General features: G+C 39.6%; 1 protein-coding gene across 1 annotated transcript in view; it reads right to left on the reverse strand.

Annotated features, from left to right (window-relative positions):
• Positions 1–22,341, reverse strand: part of large1 (LARGE xylosyl- and glucuronyltransferase 1) — a 142,462-nt gene that overhangs the window by 20,369 nt on the left and 99,752 nt on the right. Inside the window, exons 7-10 of the mRNA XM_023277717.3 lie at positions 18,423–18,527; positions 14,166–14,278; positions 8,082–8,207; positions 6,150–6,305 (exon numbers count right to left, since the gene is read on the reverse strand). Of these exons, the coding sequence (XP_023133485.2) occupies positions 6,150–6,305; positions 8,082–8,207; positions 14,166–14,278; positions 18,423–18,527 (500 nt within the window). The remainder of the gene's footprint in view (positions 1–6,149; positions 6,306–8,081; positions 8,208–14,165; positions 14,279–18,422; positions 18,528–22,341) is intronic.

Below are 22,341 nucleotides of genomic sequence, written 5' to 3' on the forward strand. Positions count from 1 at the left end.
TGTCCTGGTGCTTCCGGCAGTTACACATGCAAGCAGTCAAACTGACTCTGTGGAGCAGCAAGCATCTTTTGTCCCTGAAGGCCACTCATGTTCTGGGAGCTACAAAGTTGGGGGTGGACCTGCTGTCCAGGGGTACGCCACTCTATGGGGAGTGGACATCATATCCAGCCATCATAGAGCAGGTGTGCCTGCTTTGGCAGAGTTGTGGTGAATCTGCTTGTGTCAAGAGAAAACACACAGTGTCCACTGTTTTCCCTCAGCGCTCGCACACATCTGGCCACTGATCCTTATGTATATTTTTGCCCCCATTGGCTCTGATACTCCTGACTCTGTCCACTTGGCAGGTGTTTTCAATGGGCTGTCCAGACCTCCATTTGAACCACTGGAGGAGGTCAGCTTGAAGCGCTTGCATCTGAAGACAGGGGAGCTGCTGGTTTTGGCCTCTGCCAATATTGTCAATGACATTCATGTACTCTCAGTGCTCTCCTCTTGCACTAAGTTTGCTCCTGGCTTTGCCAGGATGTTGCTTGTACCTTGCTTTCGTACCCAAGGTGGTTGGCTCATGCTCTCCCATTGTTGTTACAGCATTTTCTCCACTGCCATTCTCATCTTCTGAAGAACAGTGGTTGCACATGCTATGTCCAGTCCATGCCTTGCAGATTTATATGAACAGAACAAAAGGATTTCAGACAAGTGACCAACTTTTTGTGTCCTGGATGAGCTCTCACACGTGCAGGCCCATCACAAAGCAATGGCTCTCCCACTGCATTTTGGGAGCAGCTGACCTGGCCGACACGTCTCAGGGCCGATAGGCTTATTCCACACATGGCTTGGCTGCATCCTGGGCCCTGTGTAAAGCGGTTTCAATGCAAAAGATTTGTGCAGCAGCAAACTGACCTTCACCTCTCACTTTTGTCTGCTTTAATGAGCCGGATGTCTCTGCTCTGAGCCTGGCTCATGCAGTACTGAGTGCTGGGCCTCCTTGGAGCAGAGAGTCATTCCTTGCGTGCTGGTGGTTGTTTGAGATACGCATGTCTGGAAATACAGGAGTTTCCATATCCCATAGTGAGACATCGAAACCAATGCTAAGAATGAGAACTATAGGTTACTTGTGCAACCCTGGCTCTCAGAGTAGTATGAGTGAGATGTCTCAGCAGGCAGCCCTTCTTGCTGGGGCAAAGCGAGAACAGGTGCTTATTTTGAATGATACTGCGTAGTACATTAGATTACTTAAGGGTAGGTGGCTCCACCTGCTGCAGGTGTCACAATTACCAGTCAATCTGGAATGGCGTAATGAGACAAATGCTTCTGAAGCATATGCAGGGATCGTATTCCATAGTAAGACATCTCATTTATGATACTCTGAGAACCGAGGTTATGCAAGTAACCTATAGTTTTTAATAGTTTTTTAATTTATTTCATGTGCTGCAATATCCATAAGTAATTGATAAATTAACAATATAGATTTAGCATACTCTTTATTGGTCGTGATATTGCTGGAAAAGACATAGATAGATGACACAACCTTTGAAAGTGGATGTTTCATACACCCCTACAATGCTCTCTGCTTGCCAGCATGCAAGGGCCTGCCTCGGGTCGCTACAGTATTAAACAGTAAGAGGCTCTATCTGGTGCCGTACGCAGGCACTACAACTAATGTACAATGCGTAATATGTGAAATAACTAGAAAAACTGTGTTGGGTTCAGCAGATACTAAATACTACATGACTGGGATTGGGTGTGAGGAACAAAAAAGTTACTGAAACATACCTACATTTATTTCTAATATTTTTTTCTGACAAATTAAGTTCAAGGAACTGGTTAGTTAGTAAATATATTGACATCTGAAAAAAAGAATCAAGACGCTATGAATATGCTATATTAAGAAGGTAACAGTTTGTATTGATTTGGGGTTATACTTTATACTCTTCAGAGTTCTTGTTTTGCTGAAAGATCTTCATTTGGTGCATGTTAACACATTTAAGCATTGGAATGAACAACTGACTGTTGTGTTTTTCATTGGAAAACCTCTAATGTCTATGTGTATATATGTAGTGAAGAGTTGTTTCTGATCATGGTGAATCAACATGGGTTAACTTTTGCATACCACTGACCCAGATCTCCAATATAAGTTCTCCTTTAAAAAGTCAATTAAGCAGCAAGTTGTCCTAATTGAATGCAAACAAAATGCAGTTTTTCAGTTAACTCTGCCTGATTAGCTCTTGTTAACTTTCTGTCGAGATGTCACACAAACTGTGATACTGCATTTTTTAGGAACAAGACTCAAATGTTGTCTACAGTGTGTGCATACTATAAAAGTGTTAACAATACAAAACATCAACCAAAGGATGAATGGAGGACAGCATTCAGTCTTCAGCTCTGTCTAACTTGAATTCATTGAAAGTGACTAGGGGCCCATCACAACATTACTGGGGAAGCTGAACAAAGTGCAGACATTGGGGAACAACAGAAAGAAGAGTTGAAGAGTTGTCAACTGAAGACTTGGCATTGTTCTACTTTGAACAGTGTGATTAGTGGAGCTGCAGTGAGCAACTGGGCTGCAATGGCACTGTGGCCCTGAGGGAGCATGGTCTGCAACGTGCTGTTACAGCCAATCCCTCGGTGACTTCATTAGGCTAATCATCACTTTAATGGGATTTAAATCGCTGCTCAAACTCTGAAAAATTGAGTGAGCAAACTATTTCCTAAGTTAAGGACACATTAGAACTGACTGTTGGCAAAAAAAGGACCTGGCACACCATGATGGAAAATTAGAATGTGATTAACTGACTGCAGAGCTGACACTTAAAATAATTCTACAGCCGTAGAGGCCGGTCCTGTGAAAACTCATCTCTCTATGGTGACCTCCAGTAGGTTAGAAGCTGAGATGTGAAGGACCAATTGCCTGAATGATAAAACACGAACAGGGAGTCTGTACAGTATACTGGATACTGACAGTAGTATGCCCAAGCCTCAGTAAACTTTAAATAAACAAGATCATACAACATGTGGTTCAATCACATTTAAATTTAGGTATTTCTATTGGTTGTGATTGGGCACACCAGAAGGCAGGGTGAAAAGCCTGCGGCTGTAGCTTTCCACTAGCTGCATCCCACAGACTCCATAATCTTAGTGCAGAAATTCTGTATCTTGTCTTAGTAGTCTCGACATAATCAATTATAAATGGAAAAAACATGTTCTCAGAGAAAACATTCATGGTGGTGCACTCACTAGTACAAAAGACTGAGTCAACATTCACCCTAATGTGGATACACTTGAACCAAACCCAAATTTACACCATTAGATGTGAGCGATATTTATGAGATACTGAAGCATCCATCTGTTCAGTCCACACTGACACTGTAGGGGCTCCCACTGTCTCAGAAGCAGCTGTTCTTTCAGTGGCACAGAAAGAACAAAGGCCAGATAAACTGTCTTCACCACTACCAAGTACTGTTGCAACTCCTGGGATGGCAGTGTTGGTCCGTTGGTTGGCTGACACAATACAGCTGAAATGTTGTGACCCTGACATCTAGTATTATTTATTGAAGGGGTTGCAATGAAACTTGGAGAGTCATTTTTGGCCCACAGAATTTATGCCCTAACTTTCATACAGGGCCATTGAAATTACACTTTGATAGTTTGGTATATAACAAAATACATGCAGAGGTAATGACATTCCAGTTAGCTCCCACTGTTCCTTGTTTTCAGTTCCAGTTAGAAAACTGCAGATGGATTGATGTCTGATAGAACTGTTGAACAGCTGCTATGTGTTTGAGGTTTTGATTTGTACATCAGCGCTGGATTTCAAAAGTTGTCAATGTCAACCATCATCAGAAACTAGACGGAAAAAAAAAAACATGACACCTACACTGCCGTTCAAAAGTTTGGGTTCACTAGGCAATTTCATGCTTTCCATGAAAACTCACACTTTTATTCATGTGCTAACATAACTGCACAAGGGTTTTCTAATCATCAATGAGCCTTTCAACACCATTAGCTAACACAATGTAGCATCAGAACACAGGAGTGATGGTTGCTGGAAATGTTCCTCTGTACCCCTATGGAGATATTCCATTAAAAATCAGCTGTTTCCAGCTAGAATAGTCATTTACCACACTAACAATGTCTAAACTGGATTTATCAGTCATTTAATGTTAGCTTCTTTAAAAAAATGTTTTTCTTTCAAAAGATAAGGACATTTCTAAGTGACCCCAAACTTTTGAACAGTAGTGTATGTTGACCAGTTACTGGTTGCCATCCCATCACCACAACCTGAAGTTATATTTTTGAAATGAGTAAATAAGCTACAGTGCAGATTTACCCCTAAAGAGAATTCAGTGTTCTGATATCTTTATTTACAGTAACTCAACATGCTTGTAATAAAATTTCACAGAAAAACTGTGAAAAAATCCTATGGATTTAGTTCAAGTATCACAACAGACTATAAAGTGTTCAAAAAATGCAAACATGAATGTCTCTTTTGCACAACTGTTACAAGATGAAGTCACTGTATTAAATAAGAAAGTAATGGATCTATAAAACACTCCAGAAACACTCTTCTGTTTGTAAATATGCATGACAATTCCAGTGTTTACACATACACTGATGTATGTGTGTGAATCCTTGCATAGTCTACAGTCTGCAATGTCAGGAGAACAGTTTCCTCTTTCTGTAATCAGTGCAGTCGTGAAACAAAAAGTGTCACTGGCAGCACCTGTGCTATGTAGTCCAACACAAACTGGGCAATAACAGGTAGAGTCAAAGGTGACACAACACAGCTGTACCTTCTGAGACCAAGCAGGGGAACAGTTTGTAAAAAAGGGCCTCTGTAACCAACCACATTTCTCACCAGATAATGGCTTTAAAGAACAATTTAGTTGTTTGTCAGCTTTTATTAAAGGAAACAGGAGGACAAGGTGAGCTGGACAGTTCTGTTGTTTTGGAATTTCAGTGTGGACAGCAAACTGCTGTTTGGTTCAGTTGAGTTATCATGTTGAATGTCTAAGTAACATTGAGTTTATGATGGGAAGGCACCGACGGTGTGTGTTGGTTCACTCTTTAATCTTGTCCTTATCCTCTTATTTATACTAATAGAGTAAGTGATTCAACACCTAAGGGATAATTTTGGTTTATTTCAATCCAGCCTATTTCACATTCCCGTCTGTGGGTCATTCTAATTTCTCACTCGCCACCTCTGCTGCAGAGATTCAGGGAACCAAGTAGTTGTGCAAACAGCACACATTAGGACAATAAGAGCGAGCTCTCTACAGCTTACTGAAAACAAACAAACGCAAACTATTTAAAACGTTTGTTTTATATATGGTTGAACTAATCACCCTGCAGTAGGTCAGCTGTCAGACCTCCGTCCACACACATTGTGTTATTCTTCTTTAATGTGAGGGAGGCTGTGGTCATCTGGCAGATATACTCATGGATATCCCTCACAAAGTTAGCAAAATGACTGTATTTTTGTGTTTGCTTTTGTCAGACTGAAAACAAATGTTTTAAATTTCTTGTGTAAACATGTAGATTTTTTGGAAGACTGCAGGACAATGCTATTTGGTTTGTTTTTCACAAAGTGCAAAGTAAGCTGACCCCACATATTGACAGAGACTGACTCTTCCTGACCATCAGCTGAAATGAGCAAAGTGACGGTGCATAAGTGGAGGCAGACCATGCAAACATGTCTGGGCCATGGACTGTTCCATGACAGTAGCCACCTGTCAGCAGCTACACTCTTAATTCTACATCACTTTAAGCCTTAACACAATTTAAACAGGTGAGTAGTATAAAAATTCATTCCCTTTACAATTTTCATGAACAGGAAAATTATAGAGGCCAAACAGTTTTTTGCACCAAGCTGTAAACATGATTTTATCTGCTGTAAAGCTGAGCATTTAAACCCAGAGGAATGGGAACTGACTCACTTTGGGAGCCTGTCTCAAGTATCCATTTGAAGAACTACAGTTTTTGGCACTTAGTGTTGGCTTCATTTTTCAGTCTACACTACCTTCAGTAATTGTTGTAGTTAGTTTTTTTTTAGTTTTTGTTAATGCTACAGGCATTCAAACACTGCTTTAGTGCTACCCTAAATATGCTTAGCAATACAACACCACAGGTAGGAATACAGAAGCAGTTCCACCTACGTTCTCACTGTTGTGGTCGGCCTCGCTGGGACAGCCAAACAGCTCCCTACGCAGCAGGTTACCATCGTACTCCAGAAAGGTAAGATAAAGGTTGCGGAAAAACTCCACATGCTTGTTTTTTACTCGCAGCTTCTTGGGAGAGTTCCAGTGGATCACCTGTTCAGGAGAACCACAGAGGGAAAAGCAGTGAAGAGCTAATCAGGAAACGTCCGATACTGCCACATTCAGATGATGATATCGGAAGACGCAGAGCAGTAAACCAGCTGCACTCCACCAAACCATGAAGTCCTGCTCATGAGATCTGAGCTGCTGTCATTCCAGTTCAAGCTATTTTCCCTTTGCTTCAGCTGTCCCTTTGTAGAAAAGCATTTCATATCATGCAAACTCCCTCTGGCCAGGACCTTTTTCATCAAGCCTCCTTGGTATCTCTTACAGAGCATCTACATTATGTTGTTTCATGTCTGTATTTCAGATACTGCCACACACTGTACATTAAAAAGCGTGTTCAAACTTCAAAAAAAATCTTATCTCTTTATGAACTGGTGGACTGCTATGTCACTATGTCTATGTCCTGTTTTGAAATCCGTTCTATAGTAATCACCACCTGGTCCCCAGACTTACAGTGTGTGGCTGAATATTTAACCCTCATCAGTACACCTGGGCCATGCGGACTCCAGGGGTATGTAAGTTGTCATGTTTTTTTATTTACAAGTTGAATTTTTCAGTTCCTTTAGGTACTTGTCACCCACATAGTTGCCATCACATACACCAAAGCTTATCTGATTCCAACCAGGTTTGTGGTGTATATATAGAAAAATCATTTGCCAGACCCCAGCCGGACTGTGCATCTTTTACTTATGTATGTTTGTGTTATAGTGCTCTTGTGATGACTGCTTAGTTGCACTGTGTTTCATTTCAATTCAGGAGTTCTCACACTAATACTGTAAGTATTACATATCAGTAATCATCAATAATAATATCATTGTTCTTTCATATTTGTATCTATAGACGTCACACGTTTTAGGAAAACATACATTGAGAGGATATGGACAGGTACAGAAATATGAAACACATGAAGTACTACTGGGGTCCAGCTGGAACCCAAGTGTACGGATGAAGTAGGTTTTGCCACGTGTACTGATGAGAGTTAAATGTGAAAAACAACACAAAAGACAGGAACAGTGCATCGCTTGGGAGCCACTTACGAACAGGTTCATCTCTGCTTTTGGATAAAGTTTTCAGCTGTTGAGGTAATCAAGTAAAACTCATTTTTACCCCCTAGGATAATTTTATGATAAGGTGTTTCTCTGTATCACATGTGATTGTGTCTTTGTCTTTCTGCTCACAATGTCTTTACTTTGTGCCTCACCAATTTAAAAAACATCCATTGCTACTAATCTGGTAATATTTTGATCCTGAATAATTTTTAGTGCTTGCAGCAATGATATTCACTGAGCCGTGATACTCAATTATAAAACAGTGAAATGCAGATCTTGGTATTACTATGTATTATTGGCATTTCGAGGTGTAAAAAGACCAAAAGAAATATGTACAGATGACCAACTGTAAGGGAGCCTGTTCGTTCTGACATTAGCAGCATCTCCTTATTGAAAAACAGCTGAAAACAGAAGAATGAGTTGTCTAATCAATAGACACAACAATTATTCCAACAACTGTGAAATTTTACATTCCCTTTGTCCACACATATGTTGTATGCATACATGACATCATTGTCAGCCTACTGGGAAATACCAGCATGTTATAGGAGCTCTGTGGGTCTTCTCAAGTTTGGAAAATACAAAATGATTATACTCTGCCTAAAAGTTGAAGCATCTGTGTGTCATTGGCTTGAGATTCTTGATGAATGCAGGTCAAGTCCTTGTATGTGTGAAGTGACTGAGTGTGTGCACAGTGCCAACGGCAGGGTCTCACCTTGAGGTCTGACACATCTTTGTAGCATTTCTCCGAGCGGGTGTGGTCAGACAGCTGGACATTCCAGAAGCAGGGCAGCTGGTGAACCAGGAATGGGTTCTGTTTGATCACAGCGTTGAAGATATCCTGCAGACACACACACACACACACACGCGCGCACACACACACACACACACACACACACACACACACACACACACACACACACACACACACACACACTATAAGCCTTATGCTTTGCCTTATGTTTCATCATCAACAGTCCAGCACCACAAAGTCCTAATCTGAACCTGCTGCCTGTCTGATGGCCATGCAAATTGTATGCAGTCTTACTCTAGAGATTGTATTGATTAAACTAAGGTTTTTAAATATTATTTTCTCTCAAAATGCAGTGGGCAGTGCTGTGATTTTCGTTACTTTATGTTAGGGTAACAGCATCACATCCAATGATGGTAGCAGCATTAATAGGATTATTTAAAAAGCTACTTCTACAGCTGGGTTGACTCCTGATTCATGTTTTAACAGAAAAGGACCTGAAGGAGAATTGAGATTATACTTTAGTTAGACGGTCATTCTCTGTTCGGCAGCTTTTAGTCATCTAAGAAGTGTTTGAGATCACATTAAGATGCTAAGAAGGTATACAGAACAGTTCAGAGGCCCTTTTGTGGCGACAGTTGTGAAAATTTTGAATGACATACACAATAACCGTTCTCATTTCTTTAGTTATGGTGTGATGCTTTTTTGAATATAACGTCTAAGTTCTTTTTTAGATTTTATTTTGTATTTTAGCTTCAATTGTTAATTTAAATGTCTTAGTTTCAGCCTTATTGACTGTACTACTGGTCTTGATTGTTTTTTCAGATGGTGAGAAGGTCCTGGAACTCTTATATATCCTTCTGTTTCTTCTTTTATTCTCTCTTTCTCACAGGCACATAAATTCAGTGTGTCAGCATATTAAAACTCAAGTAACATACAGTATGTAGACAAAAGTAAAACACTAGTCTGGTAATAAGATTTTGAGTTGAGATTTTGAGTAGTACCTGACCAAGACAACTGTCAGAGTCAGTTTGATTTGTTGTTTTGGACTGTATCAAGTTGACTTACACTACCAGTCAAAAGTTTTAAACACCCCAACTTTTCCAGTTCAGTTTTTTTTTTTTCATGAGAAATTATGCATGTTAATTGTTAATTGCTGCTCATTGTACTCTGAAATGAAAGCACAGAACAAATAAACAAATGAAGTTTAAAAAAATCAATTTAGAAACCAAAATGTCTAAACTTTTGTCTCATCAAAGTAGCCATCATTGGCAGATATAACAGCTGAACACACTTGTGGCATTCTTTCTACAATGGAAATCAAATATTCTTCAGAAAGTTCTTCCCAACTCTGTTGCAGAAGTTCCCATAAATGTGTGGCACTTGTTGGTTGCTTTGCTTTCACTCTTCTGTCCAGTTCATCCCAAACCAGCTCCATGGGGTTTAAGTCTGGAGACTGTGCTGTCACTCCATGTTTTCAAGCTTATCATCTGGTTCTTTTTTCCCAAGGTAGTTCTAGCATAGCTTGGCTTGGGTAGCATAGCTTCTAGCATGTTTTGGGTCATTATCTTGCTGTAGGATGAACCCCTGACCAACTAGGAACATACCAGAGGATACTGCATGGTGCTGCAGAATGCTGTGGTAGCTGTTTATGTTCAGGGTTCCTCTCACTCTGTACAAGTCACCGACCCTGGATCCAGTAAAACAGCCCCAGACCATCACACTTCCTCCTCCATGTTTGACAGTTGATGTCACACACTGAGGAACCATCCTTTCTCCTTCTAAACTGTGTACAGAAATCCTGCCTGATGAACCAAAGATTTTAAATGTTGATTCATCAGTCCATAATACCTTCTTCCAGTCTTCAGAAGTCCATTGGTGGTGTTTCATGGCCCAGGCAAGCCTCTTTTTCTTATTGTGACATCTTAGCAATGGCCTTCTTGCTGCAACTCCAAGTCTTTTTTTTCACAGTTGAAACTGAGACTTCTTATTACGACCACTATTAAGCTGTGTTTGAAGCTGTTGTCCTGTGAGCCACCTATCACCAAGATATTGACTCTCACAAACTTGTCTTCTGATTCTGTTGTGGCTTTTTGTCTTCCAGATTTCTTCCTGTCAGTGTTTTCTCCAGTTTCTGAATGCCTTTTGATGGTGAAGGAAACTGTACTCACTGACAGCTTGACTTTCTTCACAATTTCTCTGTAGGAAAGACCTACATTTTTAAGTGTTATGATGGTCTGTCTCTCTTCTATTGTTAATTACCTTTTCCTCACCATTTTGATAGCAACACACTACTTTCTGCAGTACAATACTGTTCAAATAATGCTCTGGGGGGTATGGTGCCACGGTGTGTTCCAACACTACTCTTATGCAGACAGAGGGGGTTGTAAGTAATCAAGAAACGTTAGCACCAACTTTCAAGTCTTGATCAACCTCCATTGCTGCAGAACAGCTTTAAGTTGTTAACCCATTTCTTGTTCCACGAAAAAGGCCTTTTTGTATAATTCTGAAATGTACATTATTTTTCAGTTTTGGGTAACCTTACCTTTTTTTAAACCTCTGGCAGTTCACCGCTTACCTTTGTACCATTTCAAGCTAGTCATTGGACTTGAAAAACTGTGGCGTTCTAAAACATTTGACCAGTAGTGTATCTTTAGGTAGCTTTAGAACTGTTAAGATCCTCTCATTCTATACTGTCTGGCACTATCATCTACACTACTGGACTGCACTGGGATTGGGATCCTGTGAGTTTCACAGGACCCAATGTAAATCTTGTAGGAGATGGTGGTTTGTAACTTTGCTGCAGGCAAACCAAGGTAGTTGGTCATGGAAAAAAAGAAATTAGATTAAAAGAGGTTTTTAAAATACAATTTTAAAACACAGTGCGACACATGACGTGGATAAAATGTACAGATGGCACTAACAGAGATGGAGAGAAAGTGCTGATAAATGTGAAGAACTTTAAAGAGTTTTTGGCATCATTTGGAAGCAAGGGGCATATTTCCTATTTTGGAGCATAACTATATATCACTGTCCACAAAAACTCATGTTTGAGCACAGGTAGCAGCCAAATGTGACTTTGCACTGCCTGACTTCTGTTTGCTGAACTGAAATCTAACTTGCATTGCTGCCAGTGTTGGTGAAGTCATCCATGCTGCAATTGAGTATCTGGAGGCTCAAGATATGACCTTCTTCTGCAAAGGGACAGTGAAGCTTGAACAATGGTGAAGACTATGTTGAAAAATAAAGCAGCTGCCTCACCAGAAAATGTCAGCTGTGACATTTTCTGGTGAGGCTGAGAGCTTTTTGAAGTACCCCCATACAATAGGCAGCAATGTTCCGCCTCTGGGTTGAGGCGACACTGTTCTGTTTGCCAGGGTCAAAGTGAGCTCACCTTATAAGATAAAGCACTTATTCCTGCACATATTAAATAAGATACTATATTATACTGGGAGTGTACATACAAATTGCCGGAGTGGGTGGTAATGGTCAGAAATCCAGCAAGAGCAGGATTTTGGGAAAACAGTCTGGCACAGGGCTCTAATCTACATTCATTGAAACCTTGATTAGGAAGAGCAAACTAGTAAGTGGGTCAGGCTTTGCCTTGTTCTCAAACACCATCAGTTTTTGGCTGCATGGATTCTGCATGATGTTTGAAACATTCCTTTGAGATTCTGCTGCATGTTAAGATGACTCTACTGCTACCACATGCTCTGCCACATCCCAAAAGTGTTCTACTAGATGGAGGTGTGGTGACTGGGGAGGCCACTGATGTTGACTGAACTCAATGCCTTATTCATAAAAAAAAAAAAAAAAACATACAGTGGAAGGCAGATGGAATGCTGAAACAATTTCCAGTTTGACTTTTGCTTTGGTAAAGGGTGCATAAGAGGATGGTAAACTGTTGGCAAAATGCAATGCACATGAATTAACAACAATATGTATACTGGCTATGGCAGACAGGGTGGGTTCATGGATTCATGCTGTTGATTCTGACCTACCATCTGCAGCCTCAGCAGATGTTTTTCATCTTCAACTTCTCCGTGTTCTTGAGCTTGTGCCCATTGCAGCCTCAAATTCCTGTTCTTCGCTGACAGCAGTGGAACCTGACATGTTCTTTTGCTGTGATAGCTCATCCACCTCAAGGTTGGACATGTTGTGAGTCTGAGCTGCTTTTTTGCAGTTCACTTGTAAAGAGTAGCTGTAGCCTTTCTGTCAGCTCCGAGCAGTCTGACCCTCTGACCTCTCTCATCAAAAAGGAATTTCCATCTACAAAACTGCCGCTTACTGGATGTTTGCTTTCCCAACACTCTAGAGAGAGTTGTGGTGAAAATCCAGCCTGTCTGACACCAATTTTCATGAAGTCCAAGATCACTGAGATGAAAATTTTCTCCATCCTGTTATGTGATGTGAACATTAACTGAAAATCCTGATCTTGTCTACATGACTTTATGCTGCACTGCAGCCCCATGATTAGCTGATTAGACAATTGCAGGTGTTCCTGATAAAGTGTTTGGCAAGGCTGTATTATTTTTATATAGCCTACTTATATCGGTCTTCAATGAAGCCATATAATGGCTACTTTAAGGAAAAATATGCATGCAAATAATCTATGTGTCTTGGCATATATCTGCGACAAGAACACAGTTTGACTGCAGACTATGAGATCATAGTCAGCTTTACGAGGTCTTGATCACAGCTTTATAATACCAGATCAACAGTCTTCTCCATCTTGTTAGTGATTTGTACATCTCAGTCTTTCATAGCTGCCTATCTTTTAGCTGTAATCATACTCATAAAGCTGAATCCCTCCAACTGCTTTGAGGAAATGTACTTTTGTTACATCTGGGGGACTTTTTTAAGTTTGAGATCTTTGCAGGTTCACAAGACAAGAGCCTCAGTGACAGATTCCAGCTTTCTAATGGGAGACATAAAAACTCTATAGCCATGTAATGAATGCTGCAATAAAGAGGGTTGACAGTCCATTGGAGGAGCTCATACAGCGGAAGGCAGATGGAATGCTGAAACAATTTCCAAAGCCTGTTCATTTTCCAAACTGCATACCTTGCGGGACTTTACTTAATGAAGGTTTAATTAAAATCTCATAAACGTACTACTCATTGCATCTGGATGAGCTCTGAATAGCTCAGAGATAAAGTAGAGACCCTTTGCCAAGACCTCAGTGTCTGCCCTTAGAGTGTTCCATATGAAACAGCACACAGGGTAAGAAAACTCCTACTTATGACCTTTAACACATATGTATGCCTGAGCATGCTAAAAATGATGTAAGAGCTGAGACCAAAACTTCAACTTCAACATGGAAATGAAGTGTTCTGGTGCATTCTAAGTGGCAAAAGATAAAATTTCAGGTTTTTTAGTTTGTGCCTTTGAAGATCAGAACAGATGCACAACCACAACACATGTTGGACAGTACTGCAGTTGGACAGTAAGTGCAATATGATATTCTGCTTTTTGGCCTAAATGAGGGTTTCAAGTCATAATTGTTCCTGTGATGCCATGTGCCACCTCAGCTCCCCCTTCAGTTTTCTCTCAACTGTACTTGAGAATGGCTTCATGGTTTTAGAGCAACACACTCTAGATGCATCATATAGTTATCTTATTATTGAGATCATTTTACTCATCAAAGTGTGTTTCCAGGTGTTGGGGAGTACTACTGTATATGTGGAAAAAAGAGGCAATGAGCGCAAGCAGAAACACTGAAAAGGAGAAGCTCTCCAATCTCGTTATACATTGTATAATGACAATAAAGCATATTCTATATATTCTATATTCTATTCTGACTTAGGTCATATTCAAATGGCACATGCTATGAAAATGTCCATTTGAAGCACAACACAAGTCTTCACTGTAACGTAGCTGCTCAGCAAAATTTCTGAAACCTTGAGCGTTTAGCCAGGTCTAAAATATACCTTTAGGCAGGTTGCTGCTTTTAAAACAGGTGTTTTTTCTGATTTGCTTATGTGCAATGACAAATTTGCCAAGAGGTAAAATATCTGTAGCCCAGAAGAGTGAGGATGTGTGTGTTACCTGGTCTGCCAGAGAGGTGGACAACATGCTCATTAGTTCCCTTTCTGCCGTCAGCCTCCACATCTGCTCCCATCTGAGCTTCCGTAGTCGATCCAGGAGAAGCAAAATAACCCCTAGAAAACAAACACACACACGCACACATGCACACATGCACAACACAGACATGGGTGTGCAGTCAGAGATATGGTAGCTTAAGAAACAGAGAGATTTGTATCTAGCTGCCTGGTAAAGGTGATAAAGTCCTAACATGAGGCACTGAATTGCAGCCTTGTGTTTTTAGAGATAAAGCTGGAGACTTTCAGCTTAAAGACTAACCGACGCTGGGTGAAGAAAACATTTAAAAATCCTTCTGGAAACACAAATCATACTTAGAATTCCCCCCTGGCTGCTACAAACAAAATCAAGCAGACAATTTTCAGAGGGAGAGACATGGTGAATTATGTTTGAGATCGGAGCAAACAAACCATCTTTCACACCCCGCTGTGCTCCATCTGTTGCCACGGCCACGGCCACAAAGCCGACCAACCGCAGCTAAACTGGAGGCTTTCTGTCAAATTGCTGTTCTGAGTAAATGCAACATGTGGCTTTCTGTTTCCGAAATCTGCCATTCAGTCACACTGACAGGATGTTTAAGGCCAGAGCACTGAGGTTTTACAATGCAGAAATGGTCACAGGAGTCTTACACTGTTCCCACAAAAATGTGTCTCCTGTGAAATTCACAGAACTGCTGCCGCGGCACTGTTTACTTTGGGTTATAGTCAATAGAAAGATTATCCTCCTGCTTCAAACACCACACAGAGAGCTATACGCCTCCTGAAGGAAAAGACTGCTGGATCTGATGGAGGTAAAAATATACAACCAGGGAAAAATAATAACAAGGTGTAATGGAATCCAATCAATTCCATTATCAGCTGCACTGAGGCTTTGTGAAATGATATCCCACGCCTCTTTGAAAATGTTTTTCCATACAACTTCAACAAGCCCGTGTATGCCTGCATATTTCATCAATGCCTGTGCACACACACTTTATTTTTGAAAAGATGAAAACTGCCTCACTGCTCCACACACTGAAGGTGTCAGAATAAAAAAGGGAACAATGAAATATTTCCCTATTACAGATGGTACATGAACACTACTTCAGACGCCAAATTACAACCACAGAAAGAAAAGCGTTTATTACAATTCATTACTACGAGGATATATAATGTATCTACTCTGTACATATGGACACATAAAGAGTGGGCAATATCGCTAGAACTGTACTTTGCAAAGTAATTTAAGAGACTTATTTCCACCACTTATTTAAATGTATACATGCAAAAAAAATGCCAGAGTTACTGATTTAGATCAACCTTTCAGCTGCAAATATTACTTTCTTGGGTTGGGTTGATCTAATACCATTGGTAAGTGCATGGCATTAATATTAGCTGTAATACATTTCTAGCTTAGTTGATTAAAAATTTAATTAATCAACAAGTTACATTAGTAGTTGTCAAAACTCAAAAAGACTGATATTAACTGTTGCACTAACGTTTATGTTGAGCCCTAATGATGTTTTTGAGTGTTTCTTAATACATTCGTATTTATTGAAGACAGCACTAAATAAAAACAATAATATTGTCAACTTAAACACTGTAATTTAATATTTTGTGCTGGTAGGATAATTACAATGTGTAAGCTGACCAACGGTGAATGAAATACCTCTGCTGCTGGAACACTATAAATGGGAAACTATACATTTTCCAGGAGATTTAACACAGCACATGTCTGGTTAACAAAGCTGTTTTTAAGGCCAACTCAAGCCAAAAATCAAGTGGAGGTGGTCCATCAATACTTAGCATCAAAACTGCTGGAGCTCAAAGGCCAAATACCTGCAAATGAATCAAAGCATCTGGATGTGTGAAAAAGCTGAGTGAGAGCAATCTCTGTCATAGTAGCTGTGCTGAATGCTCATCAGTGAGCCCGTGTTTTTACTACAGCACAGATGGAAAAAGATGAAAGTAACAGCTGACTCTAGTTTAGATTGTACGAGGGGCACACAAGGTTGTACCATGATGGTCAAAAAACTTAAAAGAATCCGCAAAGGCCAAAAGACAAACCATAATAAGTTTAGTGTGTATATGACATATTGTGCTTTATTCAACTTTACAAGGTTCAATTTCAGTTCTGATAGTTCAAAGAGCCCTTCCAGCATTTAGGCCCAATCATTATTAACGTATACGAGTATTTACATACATTCTTGTATATTTTTTTCTAGAGAGTGGGCAGCTACTTCCTATGATGTCATATTCAAAACAGGGAGAGCGGCTTAAAAATAATATTTCAATGACATCGTACAAATAGAAGCAGAAATAACAAGAAAAGCACTCCGAGAGCGCAGTACTCTGCCAAGGCTGTTCATTCCCCCACATGGTGTTGTCAGAAATACAGCCTTTTTTTCCCCAAAATGCAGCATTTGTTTATTAGTTATTGATGATCAGAAATCACGGCACCATAGAATGTGGTATGGTATGTATTCATCCTCAGCTATTTGGGACTGGACACTGGGTTCAGTACAGTGTTTGGAGATCCAAGCGATGGCTGTCAGAGCAGTATATTTTAGAACTTTTAGAGCATAGGTTACACCTACAATATTGTGGCAGTGCACCAGTTGTTATATACCAGTTACAGCATGCTAATAAAGCTAGCCTCTAAAGCTGCAGACATTGTAATTTCTGTATATCTTGTATGACATATTAACTCACACTACATGTCTAAATGCAGCAAATGTTTATATTTTTCAAAATAAATGACAAAAATTGTTACTTTATGTATTTCTTCTGTTTTGTTTCTGCTGTACCAGAAATGCAATGAACCGAGACCCCAAAACTAAAGTGCATTAGGTGAATTTTGTGTACTTTTACATCCCTAGTCTCAAAGTAGAAAATTCAACTTGGAAAGTGTCATTTTTGCAACTTGAGTCCAAATCTCAAGTGTGCAGCTCTGCTACTGAATGTGGTTGTGTCATGTTTCAAATGTCCAAAATAATTAAATGTCAAATGATTCAACATTGTATCAAATTGCATGAGTGTAAAAGTTGCCAGGGAGCTGGCTGACAAGATGACTCCCAGTCTCCAGAATCTGGCATCATAATGATCCAAAGCACACTGGCCAAAATCAATGGAAACTATAAGGAGGAAAACACTGAAACTATGACCTTACCAAATATTTAACCTGACTTAAATTACAAAGAAAAGCTATAAGTTTTTTTCATAAATAAAAAATAGTACAATGCACCCCTCTAGCAAAGAGCAGCTAAAAACATTACATCTGTAGAATGACAGATCATCCCAATTCTTTCTTCAAAAAGAATTCTGTAAATTTGTTGCTATATCATCTCGGACTTGGTTCAGAGTCAGCTTATTTTGTTATTTTCTCTGTTCTCCACAAATTTCATGGCTGTGGGAGCTAAATTTCTGGATATGAAATAAATTGCTTTCTAGGTAAGAGGTCTTTAGAAGGTGAAAAAAATCCAAGTCAGGAAACAGGAAATTCTCCACAGATCTTTGTTCTGGTCCCCAAATGACAAATAAGTAAACTGAAAAAGACAAAATCTGAGACGGTGGACCAACACTGCTATTTGAACTTGTACTGACTGACCCCATAGTTAGGTTTTTAATTTACATAAGAGCAAATACTCTACTGTTCTACCAAGAAAGTATGCAATTACTGTAAGTTGATATAATTTCAAATCATTTGACATTTAATTTCGATTGCACAGAGAAGTACTTACTTCTGTTATATACTGTATTTGTGTTATGAATGAGATTCACACTTTATGGATGTGGGCTGCTATAGCAAAAATACACCTGGTGAATAAAGATAGTGTATCTTTGTTCCCAGTTCTTCCAGGTTTGGACATCAACACAACATCTACAGTGACAGGAAAATCACTCTGGAGCACAATAATGCAAGCAGCATTAAAGACGCTTCAGTCTTCTTAGATCTTCCTGTTCCACCATCATCTGCAAACTTTTTTGAGTACTGCAGCTGTGACTGTCCATAAATAGCACACACGAAAATCAAGTCATTACAGCCTGCACACTGGTTTTCTTTAATTGGTTTAATTTATACAATAAATCTGTCTCTGTTCTTACTATGGTCCCACACAGACTTATCAAAGATTACTGTGTAGTATATGACTGTGACAAAGATTTAGCATTTTCCCAGAGTAGCCCACTGTGCTAACATGCTAACAGCACACCATCATGTACTGACCAGTGTTGAAGCCTCTGCCCAGAGCCGGCCAGGGTCGATGATTCTTCCACAGGTTCCCCAGGTACCAGTCACTCTGGTTCTCCACCAGACCCAGAACCTGCTGACCTGAACACAACAAAAACAACACCATGAATGTCTTTCCCCCAGTTTGTCTCCAACAGTGATGAGCAATTTTCCGTCAGTATTGCATAATTTTAAAATGCAAAGTTCAAGGAGTTATTTTATGATGACATTTTTCAAATTTGCTTCTTTCAGTCTCACTTGTCTAATCTTACATCAAATGGTAATTTGGAGATTTTTTTTTCTAATTCAGTTCAGACAAATTCAAAACCATGAAAGGCTGTGGAAATTAAATGTCAGCATTTTGAGAAAATTATTATGGTCTATCCAAGTTGGTTTCATCTCTGAGTCATTCTTATTATACCCGAGTGAAAGGGAGTATTTAAAAAAATAGATGAGCATAGAGATGAATCTGGATACTGCAAGCAAACCTACATACTATATTACTGTTAGCAGAAACAATTATCACAAATAGAATTATATAAAAGTTTGTATTAAAATAGTGATTCATAATGCGTGAAATAGTAGCCATGGACTAGGATGTCCAGGTAAGGCCAATTAAAAACACTGAGGGGCTAGGAATAACTTGCGCTACACTGGATTATAATCCCTTTTACATTTGGTATTAACATGATCTGTACCTGGGAAACCTTATAGGACACATGTAACAGCAAAGGGAAAAGAGACTTTTTTCCTGAGAAGCAAGAGTGCGAAAATAGGTAAAGAAATGAGTAAAGATATTACTGTGCAGATGATTGATTTATCTTCATAATGTGATACATTTGGTACATACAAATATATGACAAGCATCATTAAAGCGCTGATTAAGGTCTTTCCTATGATATGAGCTCCATATCTATGCAACCTTTTTTGAGTAAATCAAATGAGAGTAGTGGATGTGGAAATAGACACAGAGATGTATGATTAAATTTAATTGGAATTCAAAATCATATTTTTCACAAACAGTTTGGAACACAGACCAGCAGCTGGCTGTGCTGTTATTGTGTAAAGTTTCATTCGATATGTGCTCCAATTCACCACAAGCTTGAAGATTAAATGAAGAAAAGGGGACGCATATTTGTGTGCATTGTGTGTCTGTTGAGGTCTAAGGATTTGAACAAAAGGTCAGATTTCCTTGAGTGGCATCCTTCCATTGAAGTGAGGTCTAGATGACACAGGGGTTGACCTCAACAAATCAACTGGTAGTCACTGTTCAGCTGGTAGAAACATCGCTGTGACTCAAGTTTTCATTGCTCATTAAGTCGCATTGTGATACTGGATACATGGAACCAGAGGTAAGTTCAAGTGTCAAAAGTCAAATAGTGAGTTCATGCAAAGAGGGAATTTCTCAGCATCAGCTCCAGGATAAACAGGGTTTATAAGAGAGCACTGCAAGGCTCTCTAAAGCTCTTTGTGGAAACTGGATCAATTGCATGCAAAGTAGGATCAGGCAGACCAAAAGAGAGCACACCATCAGATCAATACATCAAGTTTTGTTCACTGAGAGATAGAAAAGCAGCTTCATTACAGATACAAACTAATAAGTGAAGGGCAGAAGACTCTCACCAGGGCTAATCAGTACAAGTCCTGTCAAAAGATGATTGTCTATTAGACTGAGAAATGATTAGACAGTGTCTAATCATTTCTCAGAGGATGAGTGACATCTCCAAACCACTTCTCAGGAGGGAATCACCCCAACATACCTCTAAGATATAACCCAAAGACATGTTGGGGTGATTGAGAAATTATGTTTCCACTTCACTGGTTTAACTGCAGAGAGTATTTTGCATTATTACTAAGCCAAGGAACGCGGCAGAGTTAAGTAACGATCGATGTTGGTTTGTCTGTTAGCAACATTACTCAGAAACATTTCCTTCCTTCCTTCCTTCCTTCCTTCCTTCCTTCCTTCCTTCCTTCCTTCCTTCCTTCCTTCCTTCCTTCCTTCCTTCCTCCCTTCCTTCCCTCCTTCCTTCCTTCCTTCCGTGCACAACATTACTCAAAACCGGACTAACGGATTTGGATGGAATTTTCAGGGAAGGTCAGGAATGACAGAAGGATCAAGTGATTAGATTTTGGCAGTGATGCGGCTTATAGTCTGGATCCACAGATTTGCTAAATATTTCTGTATCATTGCGAGAGAGCACCACAGCATCACTGTAACTATGACAACAAGTGAACACTACGTCAGCTGCCTGCTGATGATCACATGATTGTGATCCTACTACAAATCCACCGCTGACGACAATGTTTAAAGATTTCAACCGTCTGAAAGCATATGACTGAGCAGCCTTGGCGGAGTACTGCGCTCTCTGAGTGCTTTTCTTGTTTTCTTATGATACATGTTTCAAAATAATAAATGCATAAAAATATTAGCCAATATATTTATAAAGACAAATGTCAATGTGGTTTAAAATACCCCTTTCATTCACCAGTTTCTTTCAGTCACGCCTGCTTCTGCCTGTTTGCCTACTACTACACTAGTCTACTTATAACGCAGCATTTCATGCAGATGATTCAGTGCCTTCCAGGAAAGAAGGGAACTATACCTTTAAAACCACTAAAAGACTTTAATTGTGAAATATTAGTCTAGAAAGTGTTGTGCTTTACTGTATGTAGTAGCTTTACACTATTAATACAACAACAAAATAAAAGCAAATAGAAATAATCATTGAATTCAAAAAAGCATTTTATTAAACTGATAAAGTGTGTTGAAGCCATAGACTGTATAATAAAGAGCAGTGGATATGAATGGAATTAGTGCTGTAGACATCATGCTAAATTTGTTAAGATGTTATGTGAACACTGAGGAGGCCTTTAAACAGCAAACACCATAGTAAAACTGATGTAGAGCAGAAAACAGTGGCTTCAATGTCAACTGAACATGACCCAACATAAAAAACAGATCAAATCAGCAATAATAAAGATGTGTTTATAGTTCAGGTTGATACACGTGATAATTCAGTGATCACATTTTAGGATAGCATCTTACAAACAAATTATGGCCTCAATAAAGACATCATTGTTTATATCTTAAAATAAGGAGATAACAGAGCCATGATTTTTGGATAATTGCTGGTTCTTGGCTTCCCTACAGCTTGGACTGTGTGCAGACAGACACAGAGGTTGGAGGAAGTCAGTGGCAGACACTGCAGGGTCATCTAGTTCACCACAGCACCAACAGAAACATAATACCTTCATAAAGTGGGCTTTTATGTCAGTCAACAACAAAATGCCACAAAAGTTTAACTGCCACCTCACAGATGGCACACCACTGCCATGAGATGAGGTGAAAATTGAATTCAGTACTCAACTCGTGTGAATTTAAAATTTTAGAGCCTGTACAAAAAATGTATAAAGAAGACAGGAAAGGAGGTGGAAAAAAAACAAAAAAGAGAAACTGTGAAGATGAAGGGATGTTCGGGGAAGGGAGGTACGTCTGGTTCAGGGTGAGAGATTATGGAAGGCAAGCTGGGCAAAGATAAAGGTTGAGGAGATGGGCAATAAGGAAGAGATAGGAGCCTGGAGAGAAGGGCAAGGGTGTAGTGGTGGCAGCTTTAATGAAGGCTGTAAGGAAGATTAATGAGAGCTTATTGGAGCAGGCAGCAGAGAGCAGGCAGCCCGTTTTAGAAAGGCTGCAAAACAAAGAACACAGATGTGCCATCAAGGTGACGACTGAACGGGACAGTTAGAGCACAAACACAAAACGCTGTTGAATTTCACTGGGATGTCACATCAATATTTGATCTGAGTTGATCATATAGTATAGTTTATAAAGGTGACTCAACTTTACAAGCAAAAAAGTGAGAAACTGTGCGTGATTAACTGCAGCTAATGACATTTAAATCAATTCCATGAAAAA

The sequence above is a fragment of the Amphiprion ocellaris genome, chromosome 21 (assembly GCF_022539595.1).
Source record: "Amphiprion ocellaris isolate individual 3 ecotype Okinawa chromosome 21, ASM2253959v1, whole genome shotgun sequence".
Taxonomy (NCBI): Eukaryota; Metazoa; Chordata; class Actinopteri; family Pomacentridae; genus Amphiprion; species Amphiprion ocellaris.